The sequence below is a fragment of the Scardinius erythrophthalmus genome (assembly GCF_964197995.2).
Source record: "Scardinius erythrophthalmus genome assembly, chromosome: 11".
Taxonomy (NCBI): Eukaryota; Metazoa; Chordata; class Actinopteri; order Cypriniformes; family Leuciscidae; genus Scardinius; species Scardinius erythrophthalmus.
This window is the reverse complement of record NC_138231.1, coordinates 35429788-35451668: the sequence shown is the minus strand read 5'-3', so window position 1 is coordinate 35451668 and position 21881 is coordinate 35429788. Positions and strand designations below refer to the sequence as shown.

Below are 21881 nucleotides of genomic sequence, written 5' to 3'. Positions count from 1 at the left end.
ATCAGACGAAACAGTGGCACTCATTCACACAGAGACACGCAGAAATCACTTATTAGCGACATGCAAATATAATGCATTGTTATTGCATTATATTGGCTGTTATTGTGTTTATTTCTGTTGTGTGATAGGCTGTTAAGATTAATCCATTTAGAGAAAAAATGATTGTTTTGATGACATATTTTAGAGCAATCTCGATATGATATTGTTTATCGCCCAGCCCTAATTTAAGTGTCAAGTTACTTTCAAATGGTGATTTGCTCTATTTTGATCATTACCGTAGACATCAGTTTAGATCTAAACTGCAAACTTTTATCCCAGTACTTCTGTGATAATTTGAATGTTTGTAACACACATCACCATAGTATATTATACTTTTACATGATAACAGCTCTCTCTGCGGCAGCACAAACGCATATTTGAATGTTCCAGTGTGATTTGTCAACGTTTTAATATAGCAGAATCATCGTCATTTAGCAATAGATCATGTGGGTGTTTGAATTGAGATCACCATCTTTTAATGATTATTTGTGCAGATACACCATATTCTGTTCCAGATCAGAAACACATCACCTCAAACCCAATCCCAGACTTACAGGATCTAAACCAGATTTTGCTCCGGATAAGCAAAATTCATCCTCATTTAAATCTAATGCAGAATGGGAAGATAAAACAGGCACTCTGTTCAGAGATCGACTGCTGATGTTTCAGGAGAGCAGACAGTAAGTGCTTTTGGATAGTGAGCAGGGCATACACTGACAGGCAGACAGTCTGTGAAGGCCCTTCAATCCCATGAGGCCACAGTGAGAGTGCATTTCCTGTACTGTGAATTATAGCACCCAGCATAGGGAAAAGGAAAGCCAAACAAGGAGGAGAGAGGGTGAGTGATGGAGGGAAAGAAAGAAGAAAAAAGAGACTGATCAATACAATCAGTCATTCAATCTGAGGTTATACAATTTTCTGAAGGTTTTAGTGGACAGTGCAAAGCAGGCTCCCTTGTGTAAAACTGCAGGTCCCATGATGCAAAGTGCAGACAACAAAGAAAAGACAGCTGTGCAGAAAAGCGACAGCACAAACTTGAACCTACCGCCTTCTTATCGTCTGAGACATTTCCTTGTTAAAGATCTTAACAAGTTTATGTCAGGTTACTAGAGGTGAAATGATTTCCTTGGCAAACAGTACAATTCCTATATGGAACAATCCAAGGTTCAGATGTTTAAATTGATCTTGTGTAATCAATTTAACAGTTCAACGCTCCGCTTTTACTGTCGTTTAATATATTTGGCAAAAAGCTTGTGTTAAAGACGAAGTGCTATGGCTATATGTGTTATGATGCTGTATTGGCTATGACTAGACAGCAAATACCAAACTAAAACAACTTTTCTCCACTCCTCAAATGCATAAAACATTAGCCTTACACATCGTGTTTTGAATAAAGAAAACGCTATACTTGAGCCAGTTTTTTTTTTATTTTCACTTGCACTGCAAACAAGCAAAGACAGTCTTCCAAGACGTGTACAGGACTTAATTTACGATTGAGGCAAGTGGAGCTACTGTATGAGGTTTTGCAGACAGTTTGAGGAATTACTCGAGTTACGAGGTTTAGTCGCCAGCTCAGGTCCTTGCACTGAGTCCGAAATAGGGCTGAACGATTTTGGAAAATAATCTAATTGCGCTATTTTTATTTTTTTTACCAATACTGCGATTGCGATTTAATATGCTATTATTTTTAAAGCTTTTTTTCTAATGAATTAATCTTATTTATAGAATTTAAAATCTTTTTTTATTTAATTACATATGTAAGTATAAGAACTCTTTAAAAGAATTGCACATTAAAAAAAGTATTATAACAATTGCATGAAAATAATTTTAAATAGGCTATATAAACTAATACAGCTTCTAAAACTTAGCAGCTAGTAAGTAAGAGGAATAAAAAAAACAAAGCTGGGTGTTCAGGATTCGTTACCAAACGAAAACATTTCAGCTGAATCACAACACCATCAGCAGCAGTGCAAGCTAGAGACCGCAGTACACTGCACACCTTGCCAAGAACAAGCACACCTGTCAGCACCAAAGCAACAAACACACACTCCGCAGAGAAAAATAAATTATTGCAAAGTGGTGAAACCCAGTGTGTTCAGAGAGAAAGAAAGAGAGAGAGAGAGGGACAGTGGGCGTGCTAGCCTAACATTTCCACTGATCACAACTCTGAGTCAGCAGAGACACTCACACACATCAGCGGCAGATCTCTATAACACCCTCCATCCCAAAAACTGACAAAACACGGCTAAACCGAGAATGCTAAGTCATGAGAGTGAAGGAAAGAACAAACAAACAGAAACAAAAGGAAGGAGTAAAAGACGACAAGAGAGACATACAAAAAAGAAAGAACGAACAAGAAAAAAAAATAACAACAGGTGAGACCAAAATGGATGAGTCTGAAGGAAAGAATGAAAAAAGAAAGTAGGAACAAATGAAGGATGGAATGAGAAAAAAGTAAAATGAAAGAAATAAAGCAGAAATGAATAAACAAACGAAAGCATGCAAAAGAACAAAGGAGTGAAAGGGGAGCATATAAAGAAGGGAAGAGTGAACAGATGGCAGCGAAAGCATGAACAACCAAATGAAAGGGCGCAAAAGAGAAATCAAACAAAAATGTGAAACGAAAGAAAATAAATCAAAATTAACAATCAAAATGAAAAGTTAGACGTAAAATAGAATGTGAGATGGAAAAGAAGAAATAAAGCAGCAAATAGAGATGCCTGAGATTTTTTGCAGCTGATACCGATTACCGTTTTTTTGTCATCATGATCGGTCGATACCGATCCCCGTCATTCAAGCTTTATATGCTTTAAGCTTTGAATGTCATGCAGTGTGTTTTTTTCCATATAAGTAATACCACAGACATTATTTACAGTAATGCTATAGATTGTTGCTTTAATTGAGAATCAAATAAGCACAACAAATATTAATTTTACAATGAACATTTTAATAGGCCTTTAAAAACAGGGCTTATGCAAAACTATCCTTAATAGGATACTCTAGCTTATTAAAGAACCTAAAAGACGTAATATCAAACTAAACATAATTACAACACATAAGGTGTATAAACAATATATTGTCCAATATGTGGCTGAGGTTGTGCTCAGCAAGTGCTGAATATTTGCGTCTTTCCATTCCTACATCCTACTTAAGTAGGTAAGGCAGGATTCTCTTTATAAATTCAAGCATTTCTGCATTTTGGGAGAGTTTATAATCTTCACAAAAGGGAAGTGATTTAGTTAAGAGCAATTAATGACTGTTTGATTACCATGAGGTGCTTTCGCACCGGGTTGCTATAGGAACTTAGTTATAGGAACTAGCCACCAGGGTGGTTCCCCAAGAACTAAATGTTCCCCCAGGGCTGTTTTCCTGGTTGTATTCGCACTGCCAGTAGGAACTCTGAAGTGTCGTAAGCCACGCTTGTTGTTGTGACTTTTATTTTGACGGCACTGAGAATGCTAGTCAGCATACACTAACGTCACTGGTAGTTCCTATAGTGCTGGGTTAAACCCTACTCTAAAGTAGGCGCTAATTTAGTTCCCTCAAAAGGCATTCCAGAGCTAAAATCATTCCTAGTTCCTGCGGTGCGAACAAGCCAAAAAGTGGGTACTTCCACCTAGGAACTATGAAAAGGTTCCTCCGGTGCGAAAGCCCCTATAAATGGTAAGAATATGTGCCTGCGTTCCAGGTGTGTGTGCTGACTGCGCTCAGGACCAGTCAAGTCAAGCCAAGTCACCTTCATTTATACAATACAGCGCTTTTTACAATACAGATTGTTTCAAAGCAGATTTGATAACAGGAAAATTATGCAGCATAGTTTGTTTCTAGAAGAAAATAGTCCAGCTTAAGGAAGTTCAGTGATGGTTCATTTTTGTTGTAAAAAAGTTATTAATTTAGTTAATTTATACATCTAGCCGCTCTGGAGAAAACCGTGATGACATCGTCCAGCTCAGATCATCAATTCACGATCGGTTGGTGAATTAGGCCTATTTTAGTGACTGCCATTCGAGTCCTAGAATGGGATTATCGACCGATAACGATTTGCGGCCGATCAGTCGGAGCAGAAAATGCACTTACAAACAACAAAGCAAAAAACAATCAATTGAAAGGGTAAATAAAAGGAGTAGAAGAGTGCACAAAAAAATTAGACTGAAAGTGTGAATGAACAGGATTGAAAACTGCAACAGAATGAAAGAGGGTGAACAAAAAATAGGAGCAAAAGAGAGAGCAAACAAATGTGACAAGAAAAACAAGAAAATTAAAAAGTTAAACTAAAGTGAAAGAACAATGGAAACAAAGGAAAAGTTAAATGAAAATGAAGGAGAAAATGAGAAATAAAGCAGCAATGAACAAACAAATAAAACAAAGAAACAGAATGAATGAAGAGCAAACAAGCAAAATGGAGTGCAAAGAGTTAAAGAGAAAAAGAAAGGAGGGTGATAAAAAAGCAGAAAGGAGGGTGATAAATACAATTCATTGCTAATGAACTATTTATATTTTGTCAGCTTTGTCAACTACCCTGTTTAACTCCATGAATTGTTGTGTGGCCTGTTTTTAACTTGCATTTTCTCTCGTCCATTCCTGATTATGAATCACGTGCTGCCTAAAAGAAAACACCACATGCTCTAGAGCACTCTTTTTTCCAAGATAAACTTCCATTGCAGTTTAATGAAGTAAGGTCTGTTCACATGACTGTGTATAGTGTGTATATATATATATTTAGAGAGAGAGAGAGAGAGAGAGAGAGAGATGGATATTATATATATATATATATATATATATATATATATATATATATATATATATATATATATATATATATATATATATATATATATACACACACACACACACACACACACACACTGTGTGTGTGTGTGTGTGTGTGTGTGTGTGTGTGTGTGTGTGTGTGTGTGTGTGTGTGTGTGTGTGTGTGTGTGTGTGTGTGTGTGTGTGTGTGTGTGTGTGTGTGTGTGTGTGTGTGGCTGGAGCACTACTGTGTCTGTTTGAGTGTGTGATCACTGATTCCAACCCTGGCCTGGAAAGCCCTTGAGGACCAATATTAGACGCATTACATACTGCAGAGTCGCCATATCCTTCCTCTTCCTGCATACGGCTTGTGTGCATGCAGCAACATCCAGAGCAGAAACACAATAAACAGAGGCACCATCAAAACACCTATAATATTAGCAGCAGCAGTGAACAGAGCAGGTGTGTTTGTGTCTGCAAAGCTGCCTTACAGGTGAAGAAACAGGTTGAGCTGGGGACGGGCACTACCCAACCAAACAGAAAAATGTTCCTGCTAAACCAAAGAAATATAAATGGTAATGCTGACTCATTCAATATCCATTCAGAAACAAATCAAACTTATTAATGAGAAAGAATATGCCTCTACCTTTAGGGTAGGATATGGTTGATTATTTGTAAATCTATTATTAGTTACTGCAAAGGAAAACTGTTAAATAATTAAAACAATCAGATACTTATGAGGGTTTAAAATGTCTATTTAAGGCCTATAGAGTTTAAGCCTGTGGTACAATGAGATCTGTTTGTGTAACATCTAATTTAATGAAAATTATCGTCAAGACAACCATTTCATTATCAATTATCAGGACTTTGGGCTGTGCAGAGAACTTGAATTCTAATTTTCAAAACAGCTCATCCTGACAGCAAGTGATTAAATACTGCATTCATCATTAAACTGCAAATACTTGTAAGTGTGTGTGTGTGCGCCTGTCAATCAAATGCAGAGCAACAGAAAGGGAGTGTATGATTAAAACGATAATCATTGCTAAACATCCAATTAAAGTTTTAAATCACCAAAATGAAACATTAAATCCTAAATGCAACTCTATGTATTTACAGAACATTTGTTTATTTACAATAAAAAAGAGACTACTGAAAAATAACCAGTCAACCTTTTGTTTATTTATGGTTTAGTTATTTTAACTGGTGTTCTGTTGCATTAATTTGTTTAAATTGTAAATTACTGTAAATTGTACATTTTAAACCACTTTTGCAGACAATGTATATCATACACACCGTTAAAGTTTGGGGTCAGTAAGCTTCTTTTTTTTTTTTTTTAAGAAAACTTTTATTCTGCAAGGATGCATTAAATTGATCAAAAGTGACATTAAAGACATTTATAATTATGTTACAAAGGATTTCGATTTCAAATAAATGCTGTTCTTTTAAAATTTCTATTCATCAGAAAATGTATCACAGTTCCACAAAAAAATTAGCAGCACAACATTATTTCAACCTTTATAATTAAAAAAAAAATGTTTCTTGAGCAGCAAATCAGCATATTAGCATGGCACTGAAGACTGGAGTAATGGCTGCTTTGTCATCACAGGAATAAATTACATTTTATAATATATTAAAGTAGAAAACATTGTTAAACAAAAGTTATGATACTTCACAGTATTACTGCATTTTTGATCAAATAGATGCAGCTCTGATGTGCATAAGAGACATCCTACCAACACCAAACATGAACTGAAATGCAATATATATACTTATTTTTGTATATTTTGAAGGCAAGCATTAATAAGCAAGATTCAGAACATCATATTAATTGAAATATTAATGCAATAGATTATGTGATACTGAGTTGCAGCTCTATTTACTTAAAAAATATAGAGAACTCAAGAACATGAACATGTCCTGGCTGGTACATAACCCAAACCCTCACCTGAACACGCAAGACTCATCAATTTGTGGAGAGCAAGGTGTGGTTTGGTTGCAATGTAAACACCCACTAACACACACACGCACACACACACACACACACACACACACACCACTACCTGTGTATTTTCACTTATCAACACACACTAAGAGAATCTCAGCCTTCGAAGGATTCAGAAAAAAACTCTTTTGGTCCAGTTTGAACTGGTGTTTTCCACCATATTTGAATGCGTGGTGGTCAATTTGCATTTTGAATGCAGAGTCACATGCAGTGATGCAACTTCACACTCCCCACACTGTTTTCCTGTAACCAAGGAGCTGACATACCAAGAAGAGTGGTCGTAGCTGGATCAGCCATGAATGACACACAAAGATCCTCATGTATCCCCATATAACCCCGTACGGGAGGATTGTTTCAATACATTTATGGTCATAAATGCATTCATCTGCTTCCTGCAGCCAAGTTATAAGCACATAAACAAACACTGTCTTCCCTGATTAAATGCAGCACCGTAGGGCAACTTAACCATTAGTATCTCTTCACAGAAGGAACGACTTCCCTTTCACACAGGCCCAGTCTAGGGTCAACCTTGATTTCTTTTCTAGTAAATCAGTCTACATAGTTCAAAATGTCAAAATAAAACAACAATGGGAATTTTACTTCACAATCTGATAGATTTCCAAATTAAACAGGATATGGGACTGGGAAAAAGATAGGGTGTGACTTTCTCCATTGGGATTTGAGTAGATGAAAGGATCATGAAAAGTGGTCTATATATGACATGATGGTTGGTGGGAATTTTGATGAAAACTTAGTCATTATTTCTTTGGAATAGTATGCAACAATGAATCATTTATAACAAGACTGGGCACTTCAAAGGTCAATTCTGATGTGATAGCGCTGAAAAAAAATGAACATTTCATGAAAATTATGATCGCTGTGACTTTAAAAAATACATTATTTTTTTTATTTTTTTCTAAATGTTTATTGCGGCATTTTGGGCGGTACCTGAGGTCTGATTGGTTAGCGTTAGGACAGCATGCCTTCCAGACCGGCGAAATAAAAGTGAAACTATGGATTTGAAAGCTTTGAAATTTGAAGAATAATATTACTTATATGTTGTATCTGATTAATCTCATTTAGGATGCATGTGGTTGAGTTTATTAACCTGCTAGCAAAGCGCTTCAGTTTACCGGTGTTCATTCACTTTTTCAGTTTCAGCTCAAATGCAACGCAGACAAGATTAATGATTAATCTCATTTAGGTTGTGTGCTTCAGTTTACTGGTGTTCATTCACTCTTCAGCTTCACCTCACGCAGCTATTCCTTTCCAGTTGTTTTTTTCTTTCTTTGATGCATTATTGATCATCTAGAAGTGTTATATTTCTAGTCTTATTTTAATATTTTGATAGACATTTTTATGTAATTTTCTATTTTTCAACAAATTTTCATAACAGTGTTTTAATTTAAATATTTTCATTATCGCTATCACTACCTGAAATAAAAAAATGCCCATCCCTAAAAAGCACTGTTTTTCTCCAGTTAGCAACACCTTGAAATCAATCCTAGTCTACATGCACTACAGTTCAAAAGTTTGGGGTCAGTAAGATTTTTTTAAGTCAGTGTGATGAAATTATTAAATAATTCAGTGATGAAATCTAAACACTCAATTACCCAGAGCTCCCTGCTTCAGATCAATATGGATGCAAAAAATTAAGGACAGAATGATTGGGAGATCAAGGGCAGTATACAACATGCTTTATGCATTTGTAATGTTTAAAATGGTTCTGATCCTATTAGATTTCTGATTTTGTAATAACTCTTATATTTGAATAATTCTCACTTTAGACTACCCGATGAGCAACTTAAGACTTTGCAAACGGTTCGGTTACACAAAGTATTTGCTTGTTCTCTCTTGTCTGCGATTAATCTTATATCAGAGTCCAACTATAAACAAAAAGTGCAAACACACACACACCTCGCACACACACACCTCCTAATCAAACAGTCCTCTCTTTACTAGAGTTAAAATCATGTTTCAATACCCATCCCTTCATCTTTCTTATTGGTACCTTTGGCACGATGTCGTTGAAGACGGACAGCCGGTCGGCTGGTTGGACTGGATCCGTCTTGTTCCTCTTCATTGGTCTGTGAAACCAGCCGTTTCATCCTCAGCAAGCGAGGGCCGGTCTCCCTCGGCCACACTCCCCCCGTGTCCGTAGCCTGCAGCCCGCCGTCCCCGGAGATGACCGTGGGAACGAGGCTCTTGAGGAATTCCATGTTTGCACTGTGACACTTTCAATCCAGGCGCCTGTGCGGGTGCACAGTGACGGCCCTGCCACCCACCATCACCTCTGAGAAATCAAGCCGTCTGTGGCTGGACAGACAACTGCAGAATGTCTCCACCCAGGCAAAACCACAGCTTGTCAAACTCTGACTTCACTGCAGGTTCCTCTTTGCCTTGTCAGTTTAAACTAGAAGTGTCTATATACACAACAACCTAGACGAAGTGCATATGATCTCCTGTTGCAATGCAGAAGCTGTTGGTGGTAGATCCAAGACGACAAAAGCTGGAATGAGGTACAAGCGAGCACCTGTAGATCCAGCCGCTGTGTTCTTCAACCCTCCCGTATTCCACATGCCACAGGCCAGCTGTAAGCACTTCCCAAAACGAAACCCAAAGTTCACCTGAGCTTTTACACAGCGAGAGACCAACCTTACTACCTGTCTGTTCATGCAGGATGAACTAAACACTTTGATGTGATGACAGTAGGCGGAGCATTTCAGCTAGAGTGCATAATCTGGGCGGAGCCAGGACGTGTCCAATGGGAGATAACGTATGCCTGGGAGATTGGCCAATCAAAACACAGCTGCTACCAACCACGCCCTGATGTTTCTCCTTTCTGAAGGAAGGGAGGAAGACCCATCCGTCTGTGATTGTGAGGGAGTGCATAACGAAAAGTGAGAAGGCGTGGCCTCTTCAGCATGCTGCTGCGCTCTGATAAGTTTTTTATCAGGTTTTAAACTAGAGCTGCTCTTCACATCCCCCCCTCTCACACACACAAACACACTATCTATAACTTCCCTTACATATTTCCCCTAAAAAAAAGGATAAAAAAATAGCTCAGAAGGCATGCTGTCAAACAGACAAAGTGTCTCACACCCACACACACTGACTGCTGGTTTCACTTCCAGTTTGCAGCAGGGCAGCGAGAGAATTCGTTTAATGTGAAATATTTGATCTGCTTGACTGCTTGTTGATACACACGTATCTAACTTCACTTAAAAACACAAACATGCTTATATAAAGACTATTTGGACAAATAAAGTGCATACTGGAAAATGTATGCAGTGATACAAGAGAGCTATTTAAGATACAAGATACAGATGATTTCTACTTGACTGGACAAATGTAAAGTGTCCTGAGGAATATCAATGGAAATGTTCTTGTTGGGAGGCATTTTGCATATGGCAGGCCTATGCGCTGACTCATTGTAACATTCAAATGAGCAGGCTGCTTTTGCTGAAAATGGACGTCATAATAATGACTCTAACTCTTACTGTGTCTTCAATACACTCACTGACAGCACCACTGACATAACAGACTCTTTGGAAGAGCATGGAGTTGTGGAAGATCACTGATATGCAAAAATGACAATAGTTTGAATAACTTTTACAATTATAACCCTTTCCAAAGTGACGTTATCAGATAATAACACACAGATCACCATCATGAAACATTTGAAAGTACATTAAAATAGAACAGTTATTTTAAATTATAATATTTCATAATATTATTAGATAATAACACACAGATCACCATCATGAAACATTTGAAAGTACATTAAAATAGAACAGTTATTTTAAATTATAATATTTCATAATATTATTTTAGTTTTTAAAGTATTTTTGATCAAATAAATGCGGCCTTGGTCAGAATAAGAGACTTCTTTCAAAAACATTTAAAAAAAACTGAACATTTGAACAGTAGCACATTTATAAATACTGTATTTGGTTCAAACTGTAAAAGCTTGCATTATATTATATCATACATGTGAAGGACAAAATAAACAGCTTCTTTCAAAATACAAAACATCTATAGTGCCACCTGGAGGGTAGAGAGGAGCTCCAGGAGGAGGAAATGACCTCAGCACCATACAGAAAGTTCTCTGTTTCTACTGTGGCCTAATATAACCTCATTCGTTCAAAAGACTCATTGCTCACATAGACAGACAGAACAAAAAAAGTGTGCACAAATGATTCATAGGAAGTGCTCACACCCTTTAGCTCCGTGTGAACATGTCAAGCAAACCATGTAATGTTTCAGTTCCTTAATGTGTGAGCAGACAAAACATATGTGCATAGATTGTTATTAGTGGCCCAAAAAAAGTCTCTTAATCTCTTTGTGTCAGTGTTACAAATGTGTTACCCATTTCTGGCAAAAACACCCTTTGATATTTAGTGACCAACAAATGAATAGTGTTACATAAGCTTTAAGTAGAATGAGAAGAATAAGTTCAGACTGAGGTGTGTGCGTGTGAGACCATGCCTTAAATCTCTTTACAAGTCTGCCCTCTAGGGGTGGCCAAAAGCAATACAAACCTCAGGAAGAGGTAAGAAATAATACAGAAATTTAATAAATCAAATGTAAAAAACAACAACAAAAAAAAGTACAAATCAATTCATTATTATTAAAGCTATAAAATGTATTCAGTCAAGAGCAAGAGTGATGATTACCTCTTTTCTTTTGGTGTTTCTTTTAACACAGCAGCAGGTTTATTTATAATAAGACCTAATGTACGGATCTAACAATAGCTGCGTTTACATGGACACTTATAATCGGACTGACGGCTCAATCGGACTAAAAAACCGTCATGTAAACACCTTAATCGATCCGATTGAGCTCGATCCGAATGAAATTTCGATCCGATTGAAAGGGGTGGTTTATCCCTTTTGTAATCCGATCGAGAGAACATGTAAACACTTGATCGGATTGAAAACCGAAACTAAAAGGACTGCGCATGTGCGATGACGTTAAATAGCGTAATGACGTATGACGCGCGGAACGAGCTGTTCTTCCTGTTGAATAAAGTGTCATATTAATAAGTTTCCCGTCATTCTAAAATCCTAATTTCACTCGCGCGTCTGTGAAGTGAAGCAGGACAACGTCCCACCAGTGCTTGTTTTGGATTCTCATCCACAGACGACTGGTTTTGGCTGCGGGGAGGGGCATTTTTACTGCGTGATCAATAAGCAGCACAGCAAAACGGTTAATATGCTCTAAATTATGACCAGAGACGAATTAATATTACGTCTGCTGTTTTAAACAAATAAAGAACCAATAGATGAGAATATTTATGCGGGAAAGTCTGTATATTCGTGCAGTGTGCGCATGTCAAAACATCAGATCCGATTTGAAACTTGTGACATATAAACGCGCACATCAACCCGATTACTTTATTTATCATTCATGTAAACACCTTGTTCGGATTCATCAATCGGATTGATTTCATTCCGATTGTGTCCATGTAAACGTAGCTAATGTTACACGTCAGATTAGCCCCATCAACCATTTACGTTCACTTAAGGCATAACCGACTATATGTTTACATCAATACATTGAAATAATAGTGTGTATTTGAGCATTTAAGGGCAATAAGAGATCTGGATTCAGGGTTGCATGCTGTCTGAGAGAGGTGGCTGTCTGTGTGTACGCTTTGGGTGAGTCAGAGTGAGTAACGCACGCATTGAGATCTTTTTCGTGGCTTATTGCGCTTAATAACTCTGTTTAAGATCAAGCGCATCTTGCACTTTATTTTCAGAAAACTATGATATTCCACAGCTAGGGCTGCACGATATTGGAAAAAAAATTACATTGCGATATTTTTTTCCCAACGATATATATTGCGATATTGCGAGCCATCAATCCAGGCTAAAGTCAATAATTACCATTCCATGATATTAATAATTTCACTAATAAGCAAGCTTCATTACAAGTAACAAAGGCCATAACATTTTATTCCAAAATTAGAACATATTTTTTGTCAGAATTCAGTGAACGTTCTACGCAATCCAACGTGGCGGTGCTCTTAACAGATGTTTGTTGTTCATTAGGCTATAATTCCTCAAAATAGGTAAAAAAAAAAATATTCTCTCTCTCTCTCTCTTTGTCTATGTTTTCGGTGCTGATGCAGTGACGCGTTCATGTAAACGGCACCTAAAAGCTGTCACAAAGAAACAGCAAAAGTAATGATTATGAATTTGTAAAACATTACAATGAATGAGACATTTTAATTGTTTATTAATAAACAAGTGTTTTCTGTAAAGATGAAGTTGACAATACTGACTCGCGATCTTCGCAGTAGTGATCGCGCAGGAGAGAAATGCACTTTTCATACGGATTACGTAGTTTTATTTTGTTTTGAATGGTTCTGTTTAAAAGTAGAGATTTCTGTAGATAATAGATATATTTCTATTTTTTTTTTTTTTTTTTTTTTTTTTTTAGGTGTGTGAGGCGAGTAGGCTACCTTATACGCTGAGTTTCAGTTCATGGATGATAGCTTAATCGCCAGTTCAGGCGCTGGTGCCTCTGTGTCGTGATTATGTCTGCTAGATTTACTTTTTATTTATTAAATCCACGAAATTGGACAATGAAACACTGATTAAAATTAAGATACAATTAATACAAAACGAAATTCGCTTTAAAGAAAGGCTTTGTGCTTTCTGTTTGAGGTCTCTGTGAAAGTTTTAAAGCAGTCTTTTAGTGCCGGTTTCATAACGGTCGCGTCCGTAATGGAGAACGGTCACGTAACATTATTTTTTCCTCATAAATGCGAACACGAAAAATAAAAGACTTTTTAAAAAAGACAACCATCCAAAACTTTAACATTCCAGCAAAGTACCTCTTTTTGGTCAACATCCTCCTTTTTGTAGACGAAATAGTCCAAAATAGCTGATTTTGATCTTTTTTTTTTTTTTGCGGCGGATCCTCTTCGTCGCCCATTTTTATCTATAGGATTGCCAGTGAATGTTGGCTGTCACGCTGAGCGAGGTGAGCTGCGGCACAGCAAACCAATCACTGTGCAGGCACGCGGAACGTGTATGTCACCCCAGCAAAAAGCCATACAACATACTCGTGTTTACTGTGTGCTACCGTTCTCTTAATACACTATGGGTATACTACCCTTCACATCGCATGTTCCGGCGATGTGACTATCGCTCATTCGCACATCGCAATGTCGATGTTAAAACAGAACATCGTTCAGCCCTATCCACAGCTCTAATTGTTATTGAAGCATCAACGAGAGATGGATTTTTTTTTCTGTTTATGTTCCACAAAAAAAAAAAAAGTCAAATACATCTGTGATGGCATTTTCATTTTCAGAGAATTTTTATTTCTGGGTGGAGTATCCCTTTAAATAAGAAAACGGTAGCTACAGGTCAGGGGCTCAGGTCAGCACCAATGGCTATCTCAGTGCACCCATGAGCCTGTACCTAGCCCTAAGGGGCCTGCAGTCCAGGCGAGCATGCTGGAGAGGGAAAACAAAAGAGAGAGAGAGAAAGAGAGAAAGAAAGAGAGAGGCCCGTAGATTCAAATCAGCGCAGGAATGTCAGAGGGGAAACAGCATGAACAATGCTCAACAAGGCTCTGATACAGCAACACAAAGACCCATATGGGCAAAACAGGAAAACCAGCTTTCACAGTAAACTGAAGACGAAACTGTTCCTGAATCAGTGCTTTAACGTCAGAGAGAGGCAACGCTGAGAGTCTCTCTAAATAACGATTGGTTCAGGATCGGTTTTTGACCTGTGTGACGATGCAGTGATCTACGATCTACACCAGCAAGGCACCACAAGTCCTGCTATTGTATGAACACGCATCTCTGCTTAAAATCTCTTTTCTTAGGAAATAGGCTTTTGCTCAAAACGGTGTCGTTGCAGATTGTTCCTGATTCATGTTTCCTGTCTTGCACAGGATGCAGTTTTCAGCCACAAAATGTTATCTAACGATTCTTTCCGTTTGTGTTTTATTACACCCCTCCATCTCTTCTTGTTCACCTGCTGCTCTGTTCATGGACTTATTGGTTTTGGTGTTGATTGACATTTCGGGTTTTTTTCTGAGGTGCCTGAGCCGTCATCAGTCAAGAATGTGAGAAACACATATAAGAGGTCAAGGATCGAACTTGTTAGACCGGTATATCCCCTTAACCCGTAAGTGATTTACAGTCGATTAACTGAACTACTCAAGCCCAGTGTTTCCCCTAGGATTTTTTTCAAGGGGGGGGGGCGCGCGCGGTGGCAGGTGTGTTACAGATACGTGGTGGGTTAGGGTCACAATATTTATAGGTATTTAGCAGTGATAAAGCATCTTAGAAGCACATGATTGACAGTTGTCCAGCATCAGTCTTACGTGGCTTTCACATGTTCAACAGATGACCAACTGACAGGAAGCCGTTACTCGCTGTTCTCTCACACACAGAGTGTTTCTAACTAGGTCTTTACTCATCGCTAAAACTCACCTCATTCACCTCACTGGCTGACTCAGGGCTAATCTGTTAGAGAAACATCCCACACAGATTCGACACTGATGAGAACTCTCTAGTTTCCATATCTTACAGGGGCATCCAGCCACATTTATGCTTGCAACAAACTGCCTTATAAATAGTACTGATCTGGTATTCTCAACTGCGAATACGCCATTTTTATAGGTTGATTCCCTTCAAAAGTGTAAACATTTGGCCTGTGTGTAGCGCCATTAAAATGTTGAAATCAGAATTGTTTAATAGCAACAAGTATGCTATTCGAAATTACGCCATTGTTCTGTTTGCTTGAGCAACCTGATAAAAAGCAACATTGACAACCACAGATGTGAGTTTGGAGGTGGGACTATCTGTTTGTCCAACCAATGGTAGACTGCTAAAATCAAACTTTTTTTTGCAATTCTGTTTGGTGGAGCAATTACATATTTCAAATGTAACATTACAAAAAGTCCTGTTCACATCAACACGAATAGTCAGCAGACTCAGCACATGTATTTGGTCTGATTTACAAATGCGTAAAATGGATAAAAAAAGGTTGATGAGTAGGGCTGCCCTTGACTAAAGATTTTTCTAGTTGACTATTAGTCGTTAATTTATGCGATTAGTCGACCAACAGCACGTGTATATTAATAAGCTAAATCATAACAATGAGCCTTTAATTGCCTATCCATAGCCTAATTAACGCTCAAGCGCACACATCAAGCTTGCCACAGAGCACCGGCAAAAGTAATGATTATGAATGTGTTGTGACAAAACAGCAAATTATTAACATTTTAATAATTTATAGATAAACTAGAGTTTTCGGTTGCAGTGATGAAGTTGACGATGCTGATTCGTCATCTCCGCAGAAGTGCACGCACCTATTTGCACATTCCATAACAATCTTAGAATATTTGTCTTCTCTTTGAATTGGTTCATCTAAAAATAGAAATTTCAAGCTTTCAATAGATGTATTTCTCATTTCTGTGAGGAAAGTTCGCACTGAGTAAGACCAAAAAATGACAGAGTGCAGTAAGATCGCTAATAACTTCCACACTCCGCACAATTGAATATGCGCCTAATGATGAGTTACCATTAAATCCAGAAGCCATTTTAAGTTGCTACTACTAACATGTTTAAAATGATAAGCCATATTTGAGGTCAATTTTTTCCTGCACATACTATAATTACCACAAGGACCATTAACAAGGTTAACAATCTGTCTCTCACGGACTGCGTGACTTCACCACAAGGTTTTTTTTCTTCTTCGACAAACCGACTAATAAAATAATTGGTCGACTAAGCCTCTTCTAGTCGACTAACGATTAGTTGACTATTAAGGGCAGCCCTATAGATGCTAAATAAAAATGCAAATTCACTCGCTGATTAAAAATGCAAATACCCCTGTTACACCAGTACACAATGTGCTGTGCAACTTTGTTTCTGACAACAGTCAAACAGTATTTATGTTTTCTAACAATTTTTGTATTCGCTATGGTGTTTATCAAACCAAGCACAGAGACAAAATAGTCGGTTCCAGATTCTTCCTCTGCCATTTACTGCTTCAGCGCCACCAAGCCGTAGGTTTATGTAACAGCAGCATTGTGGGTATGTGACCAAAAGCGCAAATCTTATTGGTTGTCCAGATTTCTTCCCAGTGCAATGTAATAGAGATTAGTACACCTTTAAATTCTGTTGCATTAACAGTATGTGAATGTTTGTGTCAGTCTGAGCAGATGCATTAACAGCTGTTCATTCTAATTAAAATGTTATCGCACCAATTTTCGCACAGAACTCTCATCTTGGTATGAACAGGCTTTTGACTGGTTACTTGACATTTAACCATTTATTAAAACTTGCATTCCCCCGACTACATGGACAGTTCCCTGGCCTTACAGAAGGGCTCAGTGATAAAATGCTGGAGAGGGATCTTCTTAACTCCAACCCATTGGTTTCACTACATGGGGTCAAACCTGCAAACCTTTATGTCAAGGAACCCAAACCTCAACCTCCAAGCTATGACCACCAGGTCTCGAGCCAATGACTCACATTTGACTAATGATGACCGCAGAAACATTGCACTGTGGCTAGCATTCTTTGATTATTCAGACTTCCCAAAATAATTTTTTCCTGCTCTTAACAGCGAGACGATCTGCACAGACACAAGATGATTGTGTTTTTTGATGAAGCAATCCATAAAGCAGTATGATGTAACAGATATCCAGCAATTTTGACTTTAGTCAACATGATTCTGCTCAAGCCACTGTCTGCAAAAACTCCAAGCATGTAACCATCCGCATATCATGTTTCAAACGCTGCTGTTGAATCATGTACTTTGACATAAGTTATGAGATATTGATATGGATTCAGGTTTAATCTTAATTATAGTTTTAGAATTATTGTGAAAGACCAAGTTAATAGCTCAAAATATACAGTGGTAGACACAAAACCAGAAGAAAAGGTGTGGCAGACATACCCGAGGGCCATAGAGCTTAGGCAGGGAGGGTTGTGTCAAACTGAGCGGTGGGCCAGCAAGGTCGGGTCACGTCAATCTGAGGGGAAAAAAACAAAGTCGCATGTGTTCATGAGGCAGCAAATGAGTAGGAAAAATATTCAACCAGCATAAAGGGATCAGAAAGAAACCCACTTGCTCAAATGTCAACATGGACATGTACTACATGACAATTACAGTACACCAATCATAGACATGTGAAAATGGAAGTTGCATTCAAACATTTTAAATGTGAGCCAGGATTACAGGACTCTTTCGGTGGTAAGCTACAGACTATCTTCCGCCATCCCTCCCTCCCTCCACCCATTCATTCATCCATTACATAAACTCGGTTGCACACTACTCCCTAGTCCCTACACACAAGCGCAGAAAGGTTCGCCACAGCTAAAAAAAAAACACACATGGGCTGCCAAAGACTTATTTATAGGAGTGTTAAGTGTTAGGCAGACTACCTGTGTCTCATTAGCTATAATTACTACTCAGGGCTATTGCTGCGCTCAATGACACCGCGGCTCAATTAAAGGGGCGGATAAATGAGCGTATTTACACTGCACATCAAAAGAGCCAAACACGGACCACACAGCAAACCCAAGACAAACAACTTGTGCTTTGTCTCTCTGTCTGTCTTTTAAATCCTATTATGTGTTAGTGAAATTATCTTGTGGAGAATCTATGCACACACTCAAACATATATATATCGGGTCAAAGACGAGACATCACCATTTTGGTGTCCGCATTAAATTAAATGGATTAATTTTATATACATAAAAAACATGTTAAATGTGAGTAAATTGTATACTTTAATATTTCAAATAATGTTGGTAAAAATAAAATGTCATAAAAGGACTGGACTTTACCATTACATCTTTAAATAAACATATATTACCAAGTAAAAAAATATATTTGTGTTCTTGGCATTTTCAAATAAGTGTTGGCTGTGTTGTATTAAAAGGACTATGTCATCTTACTTTTTTAAGTATTTAAATAACCAGGGGACTTTTTTTTCTTCTTCAAAAATGCAGTTTGTAAGAGACCATTAAGTGTAGTGTTTTTTTGTAGCTTGAAACCCCCTTTTCGTCTTTGACCCACATGCAGTATCAGCCGATAATCACATTCTAGGACTCAATCTGTAGTAACTAAATTTAGCCGTTCTCACAAACCGTTCGCAATTTGTTGACGTAAAACCGTAAAAAGTTGCTGCCGACGACGTGCATACATGTAAACATTACACAGATGAGGTTTTTGCACCATGTTCTGCTTTGTAACTTTGCGAAACATTAGTGAACCATAGTACATAGCACATCTTTATTTAGAGCAGGCTGTCTCAATATAAACAAAAACCTTAGATATCATTCACATTTAGTCTGATAGCAAAACATTTAATTGTAGCTAAATATCATGAACAAAATCAACAGGCTTAAGAAGACTTAAACAAGGAACTTTTGCCTGTGGTTTAAAAACACCATAGAAAAACAACTAGCCTAGCTAATATAAACTTCAAGCATTATTAAAGGGATGGTTCGGAGAAAAATCAACCTAGGGGTCCTTTGCACCATGACCTCGAGCCAAACACCCCCCCAGAAGCCTTTTTTCCCTTGGTTGAACATCATTAAAGTTAGAGCTTATTTAGAGAAATCAGCCGGATGGCTTAGTGCAGGCGGCACTAACGGATCCAAGGATGTATCTTGTAAATTACCCCACTAATGCCCAGAATGGTACAAAACTTATACAGTAGTACAAATAGGTTCTGTACTCATAAAACGAGGCATTGGAAAGTTTGTAAGTACATCGGGAGTCTATTTAAATAACACTTGCCTGACGGCTCATGCTACTGCTAACCTTGATTTTGTGGGTATGTGTCTGTTTTGCGAAAAACACAACAACTAGAAAAACACAACTAATCCTTTGCAGGTTCCCTATTAGCATTGGGTTTAAATCTAAAATATTGCCAAATAGGCGCTTTTACATTTCAAAACCAAATCTTCCGCCATCGTCTTGTCAGTCAGCTCCTCACTCTCGTACTGCTGCAACTCTCGTTCAGCTCAGACACGGTCAGTTTTTATTGTAGTGTCTATTCTCTAACTGAACGAAATTACTATGAAAAAATGTAAATGACGGTGGGGGCGCCGTGGGTAAGTGATGTAACCGGTGTTGTGGCTGAACACCGATAACACCGACTATCGCAGCAAGCCTAATCTGAATAATCAATTAGGCCTACTCATTTATATTACAGTAGGCCTACTTCCTGAAGCAGATGATCAGAGAAAGCAGGCTACAGTAGCAACTGTCAGCCAAATATAATGACACATACACACATTCACAACCAATCTTCCTCTTCTAAGGCCACACGCAAGATACGAATAGTTCATCTAACTTCCCGTTACACCCAAACAGCCACAAAAAAAAAAAAAAAAATAGACACTCACAAAGCTTCACCTTCAAAAAAACCTCACACCCTATACTGCATATATACAAATTTACAAATCGCTTCATACCTGAGACCCCCAAATATTTTCACACATAAGCATTCACGTCTCTCACTTACATTTACATACAATTTTTCATTAAGTCATTAACACACAGTCTTTATGAGTAATAATAACCCCAACAGAACACACAGACAAAAAGAGCTACTTTCCCAGGACAAGGAGGGGCTTGTTTTCTTTGGCAAGGCCAAGGGCCAGAGCCTGAAGCCAAGCAGTAACAGAGGAAAGAGTGTCCAGAGCAGAGTTAACATGAAGAAAAGAACACACATATAAACACACAACAGAACAACAGTGTAGGACATCCATCAAACATCTAACGATACGATGCATCGATGAGGTACCTTTATTTTCACACTCTCCACATCCTCATGTAACGTCCGTTTACGCATTTCCACCAAAGCGCACATTTTCGTTTATTCACCATACTGTCTGCCTGTGTGTCAGATTGCGAATGCGATGCAGCAATAAAGCGATTGTAGCAGCGATAAAAAAGACAGCAGAAAACTTTGTGCCTGCTGTCGGACGTAAATTGTGGGTTTGGAAACATTTTGTATTTGCGAAAACAGATAGGCAGGCAAAGAAACCCCATGTTATTTGTAAACGTTGCCAGTACCAGCTGAAATACTCGGGAAATACTATAAACTTGTCAGCGCATCTGAAAAGGAAACATTGAGGAAAGTACTTCGGCTGACGAAAAACAGCCTCTGTCACACCCCATGATGAACTTTTTCGCCCAGACATTGGCCCAAAACTCCAAAAGAGCAACTAGTATTACGTCCGATCCCTCCAATCCCACACCTAAAAAGAAGTAGGCTATACTCATCCACACTTTTTGAATAGTAGACTGCTAGACTATACACACAACCACAATATACCAGTTTGGAAGGTGGTGCTTTTATTTCCTTTTTAAGTCTTGCAGTTCTCTTCCAAGTCCACACTTTGGTGACACAGTGTTGCATGGGCAGTTGGGTAGTAGTCTGCCATGAAGACACAATAGGGATGGGCATTTTTGTATTTTGTATTTTTTTTTTTTTTTTTTTCGAGGGGGGGGGATGATGGATCACCATCATGGTGATCATAAAAATATTTGAATTAAAACACGGTTATGAAATTAATGTTGACAAATAAATATATGATATAAAAATGTATCTATGGAAATATGACTAGAAAAATAACGCTGCTAGATTATCAATAATGCATCAATGTAAAAGGAATAGCTGCATGAGGTGAAGCTGAAGAGTGAATGAACACCAAACTGAAGCATTCTATAAGACACGTCATATGAGATTAATCAAATATCCGAGATACACAACATAAACGTTACTGTGGCAAGCAGGGCAGGGCCGAGAGCCATGTTAACAGAGCAAGGCCTTGTATCTCTTGAGATGAGATGAGATGAGATGAGATGAGAGAGGACCAGGCCTGGACCTCTCTCGTTCTTCACTGTCGTCGCTCCTCCTTATATCCATCCGGAGCTCCTCCGTGAGATACAAGGCCTTTGTGGTGCGCAGGTGACGCTCATTAGCAATCGCTCCACCGGTCTTGCTCCGTTCTCATGGCTCTCAGCCCCACCCTGCTTGCCACAGTTACATTACAACTTGTATCTGCACAAAAGACTGAATGAGTCTACAATGT

The 21881-nt window shown here is 38.2% G+C and overlaps 1 protein-coding gene across 7 annotated transcripts in view; it reads right to left on the bottom strand.

The window, feature by feature from the left end:
* fryl (furry homolog, like) overlaps nucleotides 1-21881 on the bottom strand; it is a 107946-nt gene that overhangs the window by 72700 nt on the left and 13365 nt on the right. For 5 of the 7 annotated variants that reach the window (XM_081378998.1, XM_081379000.1, XM_081379001.1 and 2 more), the window contains exon 1: nucleotides 8802-9491. In XM_081378998.1, coding sequence (XP_081235124.1) covers nucleotides 8802-9009 — 208 coding nt within the window. In that variant the 5' untranslated portion in view covers nucleotides 9010-9491. Of the gene's footprint in view, nucleotides 1-8801; nucleotides 9492-17724; nucleotides 17801-21881 lie in introns of those variants that run through there. The other 2 variants (XM_081379006.1, XM_081379007.1) reach the window with 1 other exon arrangement.